Source organism: Lathyrus oleraceus, chromosome 7 (assembly GCF_024323335.1).
Source record: "Lathyrus oleraceus cultivar Zhongwan6 chromosome 7, CAAS_Psat_ZW6_1.0, whole genome shotgun sequence".
Classification (NCBI taxonomy): Eukaryota; Viridiplantae; Streptophyta; class Magnoliopsida; order Fabales; family Fabaceae; genus Lathyrus; species Lathyrus oleraceus.
This window is the reverse complement of record NC_066585.1, coordinates 205813973-205833652: the sequence shown is the minus strand read 5'-3', so window position 1 is coordinate 205833652 and position 19680 is coordinate 205813973. Positions and strand designations below refer to the sequence as shown.

The 19680-nt window shown below is 33.0% G+C and overlaps 1 protein-coding gene across 1 annotated transcript; it reads right to left on the bottom strand.

The window, feature by feature from the left end:
• Positions 1-11658: 11658 nt before the first annotated feature.
• Positions 11659-12807, bottom strand: LOC127107098 ((+)-neomenthol dehydrogenase). Its single transcript, XM_051044374.1, has 4 exons — positions 12761-12807; positions 12423-12681; positions 12163-12348; positions 11659-12063 (listed from the first exon to the last, which is right to left on the bottom strand). Exons 1-4 carry the CDS (start codon positions 12805-12807, stop codon positions 11659-11661), a joined length of 897 nt encoding a protein of 298 aa, XP_050900331.1.
• Positions 12808-19680: the final 6873 nt, after the last annotated feature.

The following is a 19680-nucleotide window of genomic DNA, read 5'->3' as shown; positions in this document are numbered from 1 at the left end:
AAGTGTGAGTGATTAAAGCCCCACATTGCATATGAATGGATGGAATATTGGATTTATAATAGAGAGAACTCATTTACCTAACACCTTAAGGTTTTGGGTTGAGATGTGACGTCTCTCTCTTTTGTGATCCTGGAGCATTAGTCTCATTGATGCTCCCGACTCTCCCGAACTCCCCAACGCACACAGCCAAGTGGAAAGAACAAATTAAAAAAAATATGACATGTATCATTAATAATTGAACAATATATGATAATGATTTTCAATAGAAACTAACAGATCATCCGAAGAAATTTGTTTTCCTGAACGGCACAACAGTTAGATTAATTGAAATTGACAACATCACGACTAAACATTACCTATTTAAAGATTTTGCTGAGATTCTTCAAGGAAATTGCAAATTAAAAAAAACTTGAAGGTTATGGATTACCATGCAATGTGAATCAACCAATTTTTATGATTATGGTTTATAAACCAAACCAATTGTAAACAAAATTAATTTAAAATTAATAATCGATTTTGAACCGGTTAAAAACCTGTTGTAAATGGCTTTTATTTTAATTCAAATTATTTAATTAAATTTAAATTTTATTCCTTTTAAATTAATACCAATTTTTAAATTTAAATACTTAAAACAAATTTTTTGTCTTTAAAATACATATTTTTTAAAATAAAAAATATTTTTTTATCAAAAAGCATTTTTTTAATAAAATAATAAAAAGTATTCCGAAAATTAAACAAAATTTATTTAAAAAAAAACATCCCAAAAATAAAATACAATTATGAAAAAAAATTATTCTGAAAATAAACAAAAAATTATTTCGAAAAAAAAGGAAATCGAAAATAAAGAAAAATGTGAAAATTAAAAAAATATATATTTTAAAAAATTGAAAATAATTTTATTTTTTATTCTAAAAATTAAAAAAAAATATTTTTCCATAAAAAAAATTCAAAAAAGAAAAATAAAAAAATTTCAGAAAATTAGTTCTAAATATTTTTTCAAAATGATTTTTTTTTTACTAAAAATAAAAATAAATTTTTTTCAGGAATTTTTTTTTATTCAAAATATTATTATTATTTATTTCGAAAAAAATCCTAATATATAATTCTTTAAGTTTTGAAAAAAAATTGAATTCTTTTAATGAAATTTTTAAAAATAATTTTAAAAAAGTTGAAAATATAAAATTAATTTATGATATGTAATTGATGAAACATGAAAAGAGACCAACATATAAATTTAACTCATAATAAAATTTGGGTACTCAATAACTAAAACACATTATTATTATTATTACTATTATTATTATTATTATTATTATTATTATTATTATTATTATTATTATTATTATTATTATTATTATTATTATTATTATTATTACTATTATTATTATTATAAATATCTATTTATATTTTGATAGCAAAATGGATACTCATATTTATATTTTAGCATTTGGATTTCTTTTTTAAAAGTGGAATAATTTGGATATCAATTTGGTTAAGAATAACCGATTTTTTTGCATACCCCTAAACATATTAATAATTGGTTGTATGTATGGTGCACCCTAATGTATATCAAACTCTATGCAAATTCTAAAATAATATTTCTTATTGTACTGAGATTGAAATTAAGACGCACCACAATACAACAAATTTCTTCATTAGAAACGCACTTTATGCAAGTAAACATTTGTCCGGATTCAAAATTTTGGACACGCCCTTCGGCAATTGAATTGCAAACACACCCTTTAGAATTTAAATTGTCATGATTTCTGCATAACCCTATGTTAAACCTTTACATTTGTGATCATTACACATATTTCCTTAAACCCTTCCAAAAATTGTCTGCATTCTTATTCAAGATTTTCACTTGCAAACACAATTTTATTATTTTCAAAATCAAAAAGTGCAAAATCATTTGAAGTTACAGGTAATGTACATGTCTATAATTGATGACCATTGATATCAATTGGCTTTTTTTCTTCTATAACATGAACACAACCCGGAGAGTGTAATCTGGATCCTTGAAGGATTGGTCTGGATAATGAATTTTGGTTTTTCTAATGTTGATTGAAGTTGTCTTGTAGGAATGATGCACCCTGATGTTATCAACAAAGTTACTGCATCTAAGGATCATGATTTGAATATCTCCACCAAGGTATTGTACACGCTGATGTTGGAAAAGAATTTACCAATAAACAAAAATTTACTTTACGTAAACATGTGCTTCAATGGGTCTACAGGGAGACTTCCAAATTAGGGTTTGGTATTTATATCAGGAGAATACAATATGAGTTATAAGAAAGTAGCTTTCAGAGTTCTAAAACTAAACCTTATTATCTACCCAAATGTTTTCCAATCTCTTAAAATCTAAATATAAGAATCACACAAATCTAATGTGTTTAAAGTGCCTCTCAAATCCCTTTTATAATCCCAAAAGGTTGTCAAACCTCAAGAATCCTTGTTAAGCTCTTCTTATTTCTCTTGGCGCATGTCTTGGGACTCTTTGTTGAGCTCTCTTAGAAGGATCCTTGTTTAGATTTGAGACTTTTCCTTTTGGCCTTCTCACCATGGCGTTAACTTTCTTACACTATTTCTCAAACTTTGGAGTGTTTATAAAGATATTTTTCTTTTCTAAGAATATAATATCCAACTTCTAGCCAAAGCGATCGGTTTCATCTACCTTTTGTTAAGTGTGAATATGAAAGTCGAAAAATGCTCTAGAGTGGGGTGAATACACCCTTGTAAAAAAACTCAACCACTTTTTCTGAATATCAATTTTTCTTAAAAGTGTGCGCAGAAGGTTTAAAGAGAAAATATAAAAATTATACTTGTTAACACTTGATCACATTAATGCTTAATCAATCTAAATAACTAATTTATGGTCTTATGATGATACAAAGGTATTCAATTGATTCAGTTGTATGTTTCACGAGATGTGTTTATACAACGATTCAATATAAGGAATTCTAACTTCAATTGTTTCTCATATTCTAATCACCAATTCATATATATTAGGCACCAATTCTAACAAAACCTAAGTTTACATAATAAATCACTACCAATTGAATAAACGATAAACTACGCTAGAATTGAAATACATAAGCATGCAAATCGTATGAAAGTTAAATGCACGAGTAAGGGAGAGAGATGACTGAGATTTATAGTGCTCATCGCTTTGCCTACATGCACTCTTCAATGGTTTCCCATTGGAACCTGCATTGTTCCTTTTTATTTGAAAAATATTTTCAAGAGTTCATACAATCACCAAACCATAATAATGCTGAAAAAGTAAAATATTCTATTTGGATCTTGACTTGTATACAGTGTAATGCCAAACTATTCCACGTAGTCTTTACTCGACTAACGCTTCTTTAATCTTCCAATTTCACCCATTTGCACTAAGCCTTTGTATATAGCAATTAGTCCCTTAATCCTACCGATTCCTTGAGCGATTATTATCCAAAGATTTGAGAAGAACCTCGCCTTACCCGTATCTTTCCACACAGTCACTACCAAGGAAATTTGGTCTGCCTTATCCGTAGCCTTCTACACAGTCACTACCAAGGTAATCCAGAGAGAATAACCTCATTCTTTTCATTAGAATTTGTCAGCACCAATGATAATAACCACAATCTTGCAAGCTACATGAAAATCTTTACCCAATATTCAAGAACGATTAGTTTCAAGACAACGTCTCCTTCAATCAAATTACAAATCTCTCATGATAAAGATCTAAAATAAAAAAGAAGTTGAAGAGGAAAGAAAATCGATTGCAAGAGTTTTTGAACTTTCAAAAGTGAGATGGAGTTGGTTTCACAAAAAAATACAATGTTGATTATGAGATTCACACAAGAAAAGTGATGACAAAATGATTTTATATGTGCTTGAGATAAAGCACAAAAATGGATGGAAAAAGTTAGTTAGATTACAGTCAAGTGCATTTCATGATTTGAGTCAAGTGAGCAAGTAATGTGAAACAAGGCCTCATAATGAAATCTTGTGATTTGGCTATGATTCGAGTCACACAGGTTCATGATTCAAATCGTGTTAAGCCTGATTCTAATCAGACATGGTAGTGGCAAATAAGAAGTTTGTGATCTGAGTCATGTACAAACTATGATTCGAATCACAGAGTAGTGTGATTCGAATCAGGTGTAATATGTGATTCGAATCACAGACGCCCGAATTTTGTTTTGCCTCTGTTTTGATTGATTCGAATCATGGATTATGAGTGATTCGAATCACACACAAGAAATCCTAATTTTTCAAGTTTTTCAATTTTAAAGGAGACTCAATAATAGAAAGTAAATGAGAATGAAAGCGATAAGACAAGTAATAAAATCATTATTTTGGGTACTCCCCTGAATGTATCAGGGACATTCAATTACATTCTCCCCTTTTTTTATGCTTGGAAAGCTTTCACTTGGAATTGAATCGACTTTGAGAAAAAAGCAAAAATACTTGTACTCTCCCTGAAACATACAAACCACAAAATAAAACAATTCTAAACTCACATTACAATTTCTCCCCCTTTGACAACATCAAAAAGAGATAGATTGAAGTGCATCCAAATAACAAATCACAAACAAATAATTCCAAATGAACACATAAGCAAAACAGCTAAGAAGAATATACAACAACAAAGATCAGATACAGAACACAAAGATAGGCATGTTACATGCAACAAAATGCAAATAGACATGCCTCACCGACATTCAATAACAAACGATCAATTGATTAAACTTGTATGTAAAGGAATGCATTAACAATATAAATAATGGATGAACAAGTATACAAATGCTCGAATGCACATAATTAGCAACACACATTTAAAAAAAGACTTAAATGCGCATAAAAACAATCACAAACATATACTAGAGATGAATAAGTAAAGTAAGGAGGATAATAAGCAAAACATGCACAACTCTAGACCAAACACATAAAATGATATAAAGTCGGATACAAGAGTTATAGAGACATACCAATGTAGTCTATTTAAAAATAGGTAAGTTGAACTTTTTAAAAGCCTAAATATGAAACAAGCTTTTAAATAGGCTTTAAGGTCAGACCATAAATTTTAAAAGGGCATGTCAGGCAAAAAAAAACTATAATAGGCCATAGGTCAAGTTCAAATCTTAAAAATTTTATCATAGGTCAGGCTCAAGCTTTTTAAAATATGGCATGGCGTATTCCCACCCCCGGTGTACACGACTCAATATTTTGGACTTGTGGTTATGAGTGCATGTATTTTTTTTATTCACTAAGAAATCCAAGCACACGGGGTACTAAACCCAAACACAAGAAAACACTAAGAAATCCTTACAATATAAGACAATGGATTAATGCACCAATTCTAAAAAAGACAATCACCACACCCCTTATTCCTAGAAACATACATGTAGCGATAAATTCATGACCATCAAGCTATTGGATAAACTTGACGTTAATAAAACCAGAGTCACCACCGCGCTTTTATTGTTTCCAAAGGAAATAGGAAAAAGTACGAACAAAACCCAAATATAAGAAGTTTTCAAATCAAAACTAATAAAATACAAGATATTACAGGTAAGGGGGTTGATTACATAGAGGGAAGGTGTTAGTACCCAAAGTGTCATATGTACTCCTAGGGAGCCATTTCTTGTGTGCAGGTGATTTGGTCTAAATGATGTTTGATAAAATACAAAGTGGAGGGATGAGAAAATAATTCATTAATTATATTTTTATGTTTGACAAGACCTTCGGTCTTGTTCCTACGTACCAACATAAAAATGAGGAATCAAAACCTCGTAGTTCATGGTAAAAATTTCAAAGAAGTTGGTGGATTGATTTTAACAAAAGTCTAACAAGAAGGGCCAAAAGGCCAAAGTTTTGAATGGGGTTGTTAATTCTTTTAGTCTTTTTTTTGAAATTAAAGTCAATATTGTTAAGTTCATTTACAAGCTTGATTGAGAAAAAGATTTTAAAATTCATTGGCATATGGCCAAAGTTTCTAATCATTAAAACATGTCTAAGTTAGAAAACACAAGCAAAGAAAGTTTTTAAAAAGAGGGAGAGGTTTTGAAATTTAAGAAGTGGGAGGAGATGAAGGGACTATCCTAAGCAAAAATTAAAAGTTAAGAGTTGAAAGGATGTGACCAATGGGATGCAATCCAACACACAATAATGTCATATAGAAACCCATTTTACTTTGGACTTTAGCAGTCACAAGCATAAGCAATATCCAAGCAGTTATATGAAGGTCATGGCATCAAATAAAGATAGCCATAATATCCAAGCAAGCCATCCAATAGCTAGCAGTCTTCAGTATATTCCCATATATCAGATGAAATATTCCTTGATCAACTCAGAACAAAACATCAGACATGGACAATAATAACAAAATAACAATTAAGCACAGAGACAGAGAAATAGATGAATCCAAGGCATCCAAGGTCTTGTATCAGATGAAGGCACGAGTAGAGATGGCTCAGTCTCAAATGTTGGCATTGGCCAAGTCCTTTAGCACAGGGAATGTTGCCTAATTCTAAATCCAAAATCTCAGATCAAGTCCAACAGTCCATCAAGATATTTTTTAGGGTTTTTATTGTTATTAGGTGTTTTAAGGTCCTAAGACCATAAACAAAAACAAAAACAAAGACAAACAAACAATATATACAATCACAAGATATGGCTCGAGTGAGCAAAGTGAAAAGGACTGAAACATAAACAAGTTGCATGAAATGTAAATGGAAAATGAATGGTAAATGACTGAAATTTAAATTGTATAAAGTAAATGACTTGAAAGTAAAATCAAAATTAATAAGAGTTGGTCAAGTGTTAGTCAAATGTTAGTGAAGAGTTTTGATTTTGTTAAGTCATTCATTGGAGAACACTAAACCATTCATTCACAAGTATGGATCCTTGAACCAAGACATCATCCATGAGAAGGGCTCCAACTTGGATAATTCAACAAGTATGCCACTAGCTCTCATGAAAGGGAAAAAAGTCAAGTCTCCACACAATGCCATGAAGAATGGGAGACTTACAATCTCACTTACTAGAATGTTATGCCTTCTTGATCAAATTGAGCTCTATGTTAAGCAAATGTAATTGGACTTATGTAGAAGTCACAACTATCTGAGGCCGGGCAATAAAAATATAGGTGTTAATGCATGTTAGAGATTTGGTACAAAGAACCAAACTTCTAAAATATACCACACACAAGGTCATTGATGAACCAACTAGCATTTAGACATTAGAGAAATCATTGGTCAAATGAAGGATTGGGAAATAATAGGGATGAAAATGAAGAGGGAAGGAGAAGTAGAAACACAAATTGATCACGAGAGGAATTTCATCTGATCAATATCATCCATTCATTTTGGGAGATGAAATGTACATTTCATCAATCCCGTAAATCCAATGGTTTTGATCAAACAAAATTCAAATCAACAATGACCAAGGCCCAAACAGAAAGTCAAACATCACAAGACCATAAAAATGGCTCAACATAATTTTCAAGCAATTATTCAATTAAAAATAAATTTAAAAATGAATTAAAATACATTTTAATTTGGTCAAAACCTCAAATCCCTTCAAAAACACCAAATATATGGCCAAGGGGTTTATCCTAGGTCAAACAAAGTCAAAGGACCTTAGACAAAAAAAATCATGATTTTTGGAAAGTCAAAAGTATTTTTAAACAATTAAAAATATGCATAAAACATTTAATTCATGAAAAATATCAAAATTAATGCAAAAAAAAATTTTAATTTAAAATATGGAAGAGAAAAATATTCGAAGATTTTTAGTGAAAGTCTCATATTTTTTGGATTAAAAATGAAATTATTATGAATTAAACAAAATAAATGGATTAAATGAAAATTCAAAAATTAAAATAAAATTAAAAAAAACAAGGGTCATCAGATATCCCTTATTAATTGAGGTGGCAGATCTGATGGCCAAGCGCGCGCTTCCACCAAATACCACAGTCAAGGTGTGTACACGCGTGGTAATAAAAAAGGAGAGTCAGGATTAAAACGTGGATATGAGATCAGATAGCTTGGGATGTTCCAGCGCATCACCGGAGCCCTAGCTCCGGTCATCTTCTCCAGTGGACCTCACCGGACTGGTCCACCATCAACCACCACCAAAATAAAAAGTAAGGACATCATTTTAAAGGAAAAATGCTCAGGAGCTCGAATCTGGCTTCAATTTTGTCCAATTCCAAGTATATTGAAAGATACGTGGATTCGAAATTAGAGGAGCATGAACTGAGTTGCTTCAATTTGACCTTAAAGCAACTCAATCTTTTTGCCTACATCGGTAGGTCTTCAGACAACCAATAATCAATCAAAATAGTTGAGAAATAAAGGAGAATCGAATAAGAGAAGTTTGAGAAAATTCACCTTCGGGTAGCTTCTATCTGGCTTGATCTTGATCTGAATTCACTTGGTTTTTCCTCCTCTTGCTTGCAGTGACCAATTGAGATAAAAAAAGGAAATGAATCTTTGGAGTTTGAATCTCAAAACAGAAGGTGAAATTCAAACTCGATTTCAAAGAAATCCTCAAGGTATTCTATGGAGTAGGGTTCAGAATTGATTTGGCAAGGCTTAGGCAATGTGTGTGTACTGATCTTGAGGAAATGCAATGATATATATAGGCTATGGGATTCAGTTTTGCACCCTTTGAAATTTTGGCCAAAATTAGAAACATCGGTGCATGGATGCATGGGCATTGGTTTGGGCCCAAACCATTATGTAATCCCACTCTAATTCATACATAGTGGATACTGAAATCATCACATGTAATCATGCAAAGAGAAATGATCACTTGAATTCAAAACTTGCCTAAACAAACCCAACAAAGGAACCATGAGCAAGTCCCTCAATTATTGTCCAAATAAAGTGATCTTAGACATTTTGGAAATGTGGCATCAAGGGGAACAACTTTAATGTTTAACACTTTTCCATTTGGATCTTGGATCATGATTAATTTTGAGGTGGAGGTTGGATAAATCAAACATAGTTGAAAATTTTCTAAGTACAAAGTCAAATGACCACTTCTTCCCCCTTGAATAACTTTTGATATGAGCTCTAAATAAAAATGGCTTCTTCACCAAAGTTGTATCTCATTCATTCTTATTCAATTTGGTCACAAATTTGACACCATTTGGATTTGGCATGAGGGATTTATGCATTTTAGAAGTTGAGGAAAGTTGCTTGTTCAATGGTAATGGCCCAAAATGACCTATAATGTTTCCTCTTGGAACATGCTCTTGAAAGTTGCATTTGCCATTTATCAAAGCATAAAAATTGTATAAGACATCTTGAAATTGATCATGAAACTTGGATGGGCTTCATATCATAAAAATTGAGCAAGTTATGGTCCTTGGAAGTTGACTTCCTAACTAAGACTCTGACAAAATGACCTATAATCGTTCACCATAAAAAATGACTTTCCAATAAAAACTAGCTCTTGATGACAACATTAAAGTTGTTTGGAATTTCATGAGTAACTTTTCTCTTGGAATCATTTTCATATGACAAAACGTTTAGGAGATAGGGTCTAGGGAACCCTAGTTTTGACCAGTTGACTTTCTCTGGTCAACTTCTTTGGACCAACTTGCAAACTTGAAGTTCCTTTGATCTTTGGGACTCGTGGAGGATCATATAGGCTTGATATGGTGTAAAATGAAGTATCCCTTGATATCTTTGACCAATTGATGAAGAAACTTGATGAGGAAGTCACACAAGATACCCAGATGAATTAAGGCTTCCAAGGCAAACAAAATTCAAATTCTTGATGAACTCTTGATAAAAATGATAAATAAAGAACATGGGGATCCATATATGATGTATAGAACCAATGTGGACCACTGTTGGATTGATCTCCTTGCATTGAGGGTCTCAAACCCTAGGTATGAGCTTGATGAGGCATAAATGGACATACACACTACCTACAAAAGAAACAAAGACATACATGGACATATTTTTGGTATTTTGGTTAGTAAACAAAGAAAAACAAAGTATGATACAATCAAATGTGATTGGTGATCTCTCTCAATACAAACCTAATAAATGAGGGGTAAGGAGGATGGCAATATGTGATCCCAAAGTCAATGCAAATTGTGAGATACCATGAAGGATCTTAGGATCAAAATTAGGGTCTTACAATACCATTCTAAAAAAACATCAGATTTACATGATCCAACTTCTTAGCCACATCCTTAAAGCCTCCATTAAAAAGTATTTCTTTCTTGCACAACCAGATTGACCAAAAACTGGACAGTCATAATAAACCAATAGTGCCAAGTTTAAACCTGCCTTTTAGCTTCCTATGAAATGACCTGATATTTTCTACAAGTGAGCCTACAAGAAGCCACTCAAATCCAAGATAAAGCCTGCTACCACAACTGATTTTTAGTAGAGCAATTTACAAAAAGGTGTTGAGTTGATTTCTCTTGTTCGAAACGAAAGGGACAAAACAATTGTGATTGTCACCAAGCACACTCATTTTGGCTAGCTCCACTATAGTTAGTAGTCTATCAAGCAATAATCTCTTACCAAAGATAAGGATCTTACTTGACACTATGAGTTTCCACAACTTATCTAGTTCTTGAAGCAAATTATCTACCACATATTCTCCTAAATTTAAAATCTCAGCATGCATATGATAATAATATTTTATTGAGAATCCCTTAAGATCTCTCCACCATACAAATTTATCTTCTTTTTGCTTCAAATCCTTATCCTGCATAATTTTTAGCAAGTCTTCCATCAGAGCCATGTCTTTCTCTGTCAGCCTATCAACCCTTACATGAATATCCCATGACCATTACCTTTGGAGCCTTAAAAAAGAAAAATATTAAATAGGCAGAATATTGAACACTGAGTTCATAAGCACAACCCTACCACCAATGGACATCTTCCTTTCTTTCAATACTAACAACCCACACTGAAACTTGTTCAAAATGGGAGTCCAAAGTTGATTTCCTCCACAAGTTTAATCAAGACCTCTCACGTATGATTATTGTATCATCAACAAATTACAAAATTTCAAAGTGATTTTCATCATTGACTTTAAAGGCATGAAACTCTCCCTTCTAAATAGCATTCTTGAATAGGCCTATTAGCCCTTCATCTACCAACAAGAACAAAAAAAAGGGTGGTAGATCGCCTTAGCTCAGGCCTCTTTGAGCTTGAAAGTCCTTGGTTGGACCCCGAAACCCATCATAGGCATTATGTTTCTAAAATAATTCCAAGATAAACACTATCATAAACTTTTTCAAAATCAATTTTAAAAAAAGAAAAGAAAAACATATACTCCCTCGTATATCTCTTTGCTCCACTAATTCATTCATAACTAAATTGAAAACTATTTATATATTTTTAAACTCAAATTAAATATAATTCAATAATATAGGTTATTTCGAATTGAATATGCAGACATAAATTTTAAATAAAATTTTTAAAAAAATACAAATATTATAGATAGATATATAAAAAAAAAACTAACAATTAGACAAATTAAACAACTTAAAATTTTAGTAATCTGACTAAATTAAAACACATCTAAAATAACAAAAATAGTTACAATTTTCTTTGAAACGGTTGGATTCATAAACCCCTTAATATGAACATTTTATGTTCTCTCTTGGCATGGTAATGGGAATGATGAGAATCAAAGTTTAGAATCAGCAACACGGAAGTCATTATTATTTCTAAGCAAGAAGAATTTCCCGGTGGGCAAGTGGTGCGGCGGAAGCAAGGCAAGTGTGGCAGCAAGAGAAGCAGCTTGATGAGCAGTATGAGTGCCCTTCCCTTTAGTCATCGAGGTTTGAGTGAAACCAGGGCAAAAACAATTCACACTCATCAATTCAGTCTTGTATCTCTTAGCCAACACCTTCGAGTATGCATTTAGAGCCAGCTTCGATACTGCATAGTCTGTCCAATACATTGGCCACCCTTCACTCTTCCACATCCCATTTCTTACATCTCTTAGAAACTTTTTCACCATTTCTTCTATCTCCTCTTCCTTCAACTCCTCTCTCTCTAGAATTCTTCTCATTTCCTCGTTTCTCACCTTCTGCATATATATATATATAAATATTTGTCTAGGGTTTAATCTTTGAGGCCAGTATTAATTTAATGCAAACAAGTTGTTGATATTTATATTATTACGTACATTGAGAGAGCCGAGTCTTGAACTAACATTGAGAATGCGTGTGATGGAAGAAGATGAGCGACGAAAGAGAGGAAGGAGTTCCTGAATAAGTAACCTGGGACCGTAGAAATTTGTTTTCATGACACTTTCTGCGTGGTTCACTGAGTTCTGATGGAGCTCATTGAATGATACACCTGCATTATTCACCTGATGATAAATATTAATCATTAGTTAGATTCTTAGTTCACTTTCCTATAGAATCAGAAAAGTTAGTTACGTACAAGAATATCCAAAGTGGCTCCAAATTTGGCTTTGAATGAGGATGCAAAGGTTTTGATAGAATCAGGATCAGATACATCAAGGAGTAAAAAGTGTACACGATGAGGTGCTGGAATGTTCTTTACAGCATCCTCTCCTTTTTGCTTGTCTCTAGCAGCTAACACTACGGTAAGTCCCATCTCTGCAAGACGTTTCACAAGAGCAAACCCTATGCCCTTGTTTCCTCCGGTCACCACCGCCACCGTCTCCTTCGACCACCACCTTTATTCATTATATATACAAGTAAATTAATGAATAAAATAAACACATATTATATACAAGTATTGAAATGATAAGGTACCTGGTTGAGGAGAGTGAAGGAGATGGAAAATAATGTTCAGGATCCATTTGAGTTTGAGTTACAGTATGAATGAATGAAAACACTACTACGCCATTATATGGTATTTATATAAACTCTGTCATGGTTATCATTATCGGGAACTTTGTGTTAAGAAACTAGGGGGAGCAGACTTTATGTGAATTATATAACATAGTTTAGACTCATATGGTATATAAAAATGACATGAGAACTATGGCAAAATGGAACGTGTCATTTTATTTGGTTTTTTTAAGTCTACCACCGTGGGCTGTGTGATTCAAATTTTATATATTAATTTCAATGAAATTGAAAATGTTTTAACCCCAAAATCTTGATTATGTATGTGAAAATCAAATGGCATATATAGTCCATTAAGAGATAATTGTTAAAGATATTAACCTAGTTAGTTATACTATTAATTTATATAAATCTCATTGTAATATATTAATAAAAAAATCATTCTAATCAATATAAAATTTATTACATTTTTTACATATTCTGTGTTCTATAATTTCTTTAAATTCTATCAAGAATCTTATAATAACCCTTGGATCGTGATTATGTGAGGATCAAATGGCCTATACTTCATGTTTCAGTAAACATGTAACTTATTATACATAGCTCAAATGTTTATATAAATTGTTATACAAATGTTTGAATAAATTCTATTAAATAGCTTCATAAAATTAATGTTAGTAAATAAACTTGTTTTTGGCATGCTAAAATAAGCTCGTATTATTTGAGAATCTAGCCTAAAAGTAATTTATATATAATATTAATACACTTCAATCTAACGAGATGTTATTTCTTAAAATTAAAATCGTGAGGATTCTCATCTATAAAACGGATAAATATCCTATAATTTAAATACATTAATATAAGTTTGAGGAGACTCGATAGTTAACTTGAGAGGGTGAATATATATGAATACGTCTTTTAATTGGAATTCAAATATTTGTTCATTGAATTGTGAAAGGCTAATCTCTCTCTTAATTCAGATCGTTTGCATATGATACTTATATATTTTATAAGTTGAAGAAAATGTTGATAATATTATTAATTATTTTTTTGTCCAACTAAAATAAATCATAATTCGCTTGTACCAAATAAAATCTGGATTAGGTAATAGATGGAAGTAAGTATGTATGGAATATTATATTTAAAATTAAATAATTAGGTTCAGAAATATATAATAATAAGTGTCAGGAATATGGATTGTGATTACATGACAAAGGGTATTAGAATCGAAGAATATTTTGGCGTAGATTCGTTCATACAAGAACCAATTTGAATACATGATGTATACCAACTATGATTCCATACATTTTCACATTGAATTATTCAAATATCTCTAAAGCTTCCCAACAAATTTTTCTTTTTTAAACAGCAATTTCAATGAAAGAGCATTAGGGTGCTCTAACACATTTACAAAACAAAAAGACTCAAAGAGAAATTCTCCACCAACAACATCTACTTAGATTAACACTATAAAGGATTCAAACACAAATCTTAGGAATTAACGTTGGAATACAAAATATCTCTTATAACCGACCATTTTCAAATCAAAAATTTGATGAACCAAACAATATTATTCAAATCACAAAAATAATGTAATTTCTTGATTTCCTAAGGCCCTAAACAACCACCAACACTACGCCAAATAAGGGAAAAAGGGCGCTTTTTTTGGCCTATAACAGCGCTTTAAAGCGCCCTCTAATCTGGCGCTGGCATAGGTAAAGACAGCGCTTTTTTTCCTGGTGAAAGCGCTGTCTAAAGTGGCTCTTTAAGCCCTTTAAGGGCCACTTTAGAGGACGCTTTTACTGGAAAGCGCCCTCTAAAGTGGAAACTTTTAAGGGTTTAGAGGGCGTTTTTACTGGAAAGCGCCCTCTAAAGTGGAAATTTAAAGGGTTTAGAGGGCGCTTATTTTGGGAAGCGCCCTCTAAAGTGGGTGGTTATTTAATTTATTTTTTTTAAAAAGCGCTATATTTTTTTATTTATTTTAGACAACCTGTATATTGAAGCAGTACACCCAAAACTGTATAATTTGAAGCCCTTTTTCACACATTGCATTCAACAAGCCTTATATACAACAATCCATACATATACAACAATCCACTGATATATAATCGTTTAACTTCGAAAGATTCTAAATATACAACCAATTCATAACTTAAAAAGAAATAAAACTAAGTAGCAAAAGCATCTCTGAGATGTATGTTTTTTTTGCTAGCAGCAGTCTTCTTAGCAACAACCTCTTTTTGTTCAATATCAATAGCATGAACCTAAAAAATATCATAAAATTAGTTAGGTGAAGTATAAGATCAAGAATTAACATTTTCTATGCATAAATATCATATAATTGTGTTTATACCTTTTTTTTTATGCAACTGACTCGATTTGCTGCGTAATCCTCTTATATTTTTGGTCTCTTATCTTTTGAAGATAGAATTGATATTTGTTTAGATGGACATGTTCCATTGTCGTAGAGGGATACTTTCAAATATCCAGCATCATCATCTACGCGAATGAGGCTTAACGACAATGGAACATCTCCATCTAAACAAATATCAATTGATACTTTCAAGTATCCCTTGCCCCTTGCACGAATGATTGACTTCATAATAGCCATTTTATCTGTAATAAAGAAAACAATTAAAATCAGATGACAAATGTAAAAACAATTAAAATCATAAAAGTCATTTTACCTGTAATAAAGAAAACAATTAAAATCATTTGACCTGTACCTTTTTCACTAAGTTCTCTTTCTTTTCTTGGTTGGAATATGTTCTACATGTCTCTTAACAACACGGACGGTTGGATTGATCCAAATACCCTCATTATGATCATTTCTAATATATGAATCATTTGATATAATATTCTCATCTTGATCATTTCTGGTAAACGATTCAATCTCAACATCAGTATCACCTTGATCTCCAGTGTTTTCATCAATTACTTTGTTGGAAAAAAGAACTATAGACCATTTCGTACTTTTCGGATCATTGACATAGAACACTTGTCTAGCTTGAGAGGCTAGAATAAAAGACTCATCTTTGTATCCCACCCTATTAAGATCCACTTGCAAAAATCCTGACTTATCCATTCGAATGCCGTTATTATTTTCAACCCACTTGCAACCAAATATAGGAATCTGAAACTTCTCATAATCAAACACCCAAATGCGCTCGATAACACCAAAATACGACAGATTTGCAAATTTGGGGTTTAAGTCCTTCACACTTGATATATGCATTGCTTCAGCTACCACGGTGACACCACTATTCTGCATAGTACTTTTATCATCTTGTTCTTTGGTATAAAATGTGTATCCATTAATCGCGTATGCGCTATAAGAAAAAACATGGAAACTTGGACCATATGCTAAGCATCTCAACCTTTTTGTTATTGAAGCGGGATCTGAATAATACTTTGAATAAATATGATCCTTAAACCAAGGTATAAAACATCGATTGTGCTCTCGTACTATCCAATTTTCATTTCTATTGGGATTTAAACCTCGGAGAACATCCTTGTGAATTTCAACATACGGCTCAACCTCATTCTCATTGTGCAGAACATACAAATGCACTTGATCCCGTTCGACCCTTGATACTGCCACGATTTTATTTCCAATTAGATTTTTTCCTTCTTTCTTTTCGACAAGCTGAGACTTGGGGAGTCCGATTGACTGAACATTAGACAAATATTCAGTACAAAACTCAATCGCTTCTTCAACAATGTATCTTTCAACCATACAACCTTCTGGTCGACTTCGGTTCTTCACGTACCCTTTTAATATTTTCATATAACGTTCAACAGGGTACATCCATCTCATATAAGCTGGTCCACACAATTGTGTCTCTTTCACAAGATGAACAACTAGATGTACCATTATGTCAAAAAATGATGGAGGAAAAAACATTTCAAGCTCACACAAAGTAATAACGATTTCTTTTTGCAACATTGGTAAGATCGCAGGATTGATCACCTTACTGCAAATTGACTTGAAGAAAGAACACAACTTAGTTATAGAGCTTCTTACTTTTTCTAGAAGAATAGAACGTATACCTATTGGGAGAAAATGTTCCATTATAACATGGCAATCATGGGTCTTTAAACTCTTTAACTTGAGGTCTTTCATAGACACAAGTCTTCTAATATCTGAAGAGTACCCTTCTGGAACTTTAACTTCACTTAGAAACTTACACAATGTTTTTTTCTCCTTTCTAGATAGAGTATAAGCAGCAGGCGGTAGATATGTTCGTTTTCCTTTCTTCAAGGGTCCTAATTCAGTTCTTATTCCCATCGCTATCAAGTCCTTTCTTGCCTTAAGGCCATCCTTAGACTTTCCTTGTATATTGAGTAACGTGCCAATAACACTTTCAAATACATTTTTTTCAATATGCATAACATCAAGAAAATGTCTCACATACAAGGACTTCCAATACGGCAATTCAAAAAAAACTGACCTCTTCTTCCACCCACTTTTGAAAAGTGTCTGGGCAAAAGGCTTGCCAAACTGAGTATCCAAATCTTTCACCTTTTCAAAAATTTGATCACCCGTCAATATAGGTGGAGCTTTGCCTTGTTCTGTCTCTCCATTGAACGCCTTTCTCCATCCACGGTAGTGATGATTTGAATTTAAGAATCTCCGATGACTGAGAAAGACATTCTTCTGACCAAACTCCAAGCGCTTCCAATCTGTTTTATCTTCACAAATAGGACACGCACATTGACCTTTTATGCTATACCCTGATAGATTTCCGTATGCTGGAAAATCATTAATTGTGCCAAACAACATTGCCCTCAAGTTGAAACTTTCTTTCCTATATCCATCATAAACCTCCACACCGGTCTCCCACAAAATCTTTAAATCTTCGATTAAGGGCTTCAAGTACACGTCTATGTCATTCCCTGGTTGTTTAGGTCCAGAAATCAACATAGACAACATCATGTACTTACGCTTCATACATAGCCATGGAGGTAGGTTATAAATCATAATAATCACAGGCCATGTACTGTGTGAGATACTCTGGATACCGTGTGGGTTCATTCCATCAGTAGATAATGCCAAGCGAAGGTTTCTTGATTCTTCTCCAAATTCAGGATAATCATTATCAATTTTCAACCACTGTGGTGAATCTGCCGGATGTCGATACTTTCCATCTATAATTCTTTCATCTGCATGCCAGGTCAAGTGTCTTGAATCGGTTTCACTACGAAACATGCGTCTAAATCTCGGAATAACAGGAAAATACCACAAGACTTTTGCTGGAGACAACTTGTTCTTATATCGCGAGACACCGCATTTAGGACACTCATTTAACGATGCATACTCATTTCGAAACAAAACGCAATCGTTTGGACATGCATGTATCTTATCATAGCTCATGCCAATAGAGCACAACATCTTTTTGGTCTCATATGTTCGATTGGGAAGAACATTATCCTCAGGAAGCATATCTTTCAAAAGGGCTAATAACTCTGTGAAACTTTTATCCGACCATCCATTGCCCGCCTTTAAGTTGTACAACTTTAATACCGCAGACAATCTTGTGAATTTAGTGCAACCATCATACAAAGGTTTCTCTGCATCACTTACCAACTTCTCAAACATTTCAGGACAATCCTTAAGATCTCCTTCAAGTGCTTCTGCAATCTCTTCAACTCGATCACAATCGTATGTATCTGCGCCACTATAGTTTGAGGCATAGGTCGTACTATCCCCCGGTTCAACATTCTCGTTACTTTTCTCACCATGCAAATTCCAACATGTATAACTTCGATCAATTCCATGCCTCATTAGATGCGATGTCAACTGAACTGCGTCAACCCGTTTCCCATAACAACAACCCAAGCAAGGACATATCATTCTACTGGGGTCTTCGGCGTGCGCAACGGCAAACTTAACGAATTCTGATACCCCATTCTCGTACTCTCTCGACAATCGATTGGAAGACATCCATGTATTATCCATTACTAATTAGAATAAACAAAAAACAATTTCAGAAGAGAAACCAAAAATGGGATGAGACAAAACAATTTCGCTTTATTGAGTTAGTCTCTGTGCAGGGCATTCATGTCTCCATTTACTCTATCAAATACCTAAACTTCTTAAGTTACTAGCTACGCTATGTACGCTAAGTTACTAGAATCAAAGGTTTCTAATGTCTCTATAATGCAACCATAACCGAACCCTAACAACAGTCTTTGAATGTGATTCATAGCGATATCAAATTCAACAATTTAAAAACCAACCGTCAATTGCCTAATAAACCCAAACTATTTAAATGACTATGAATATTGAAACTTTACAGGTCAAAACAAACGTAGCATAGACAACAATAACATAAAACTGAAATGGGGCAAAGCTAAAACAAAGCAATAATGCAAGTAATAATGTATGCTAGAATAAATACACTCATAAGCTGCATCGTGTACCTTTGATTGGTAGAAGGAGGAAACGTCGTAGATCTAACAGAGGTGGAAGGAGAACGCCTTAGAAGTAGAGAAAATCGTAGCAGTGAGAACCCTAACGTGAAAAAGAACGAAAATAACAGAGAGTGAAATAACAAAACGCGCAGTATGTTATAATTTTAATGTTTACTAAAGGGGACCTTAGAGGGCGCTTGTGGAAAAAAAGCGCCCTCTAAAGGGGGCCTAAGAGGGCGCTTATGGAAGCGCTCTCTAAGGCTTTCCAGAAGCGCTTTATAAACTGGAAATGCACATGGACTTATAACAGCGCTTTATTAAAAGCGCCCTCTAAGGGTAACCTTAGATGGCGCTTTCTAAAAAGCGCCATGTATTGTTGTCCCTCTATCTCCTTCTTATTTTTTCGCTTCACCTTAGAGGGCGCTTTATTACAAAAGCGCCCTCTAAAGTGCGCTGTCTATTGCTTCTTA

Coding starts and splice junctions, on each gene's coding strand:
- LOC127107098 (XM_051044374.1), bottom strand. CDS start 12,807: ATGGATCCTGAACATTATTTTCCATCTCCTTCACTCTCCTCAACCAG. Junction 12,349..12,422: donor GAGCCACTTTGGATATTCTT/GTACGTAACTAA, acceptor ATTTATCATCAG/GTGAATAATGCAGGTGTATC. Junction 12,064..12,162: donor CAAGACTCGGCTCTCTCAAT/GTACGTAATAAT, acceptor ATATATATGCAG/AAGGTGAGAAACGAGGAAAT.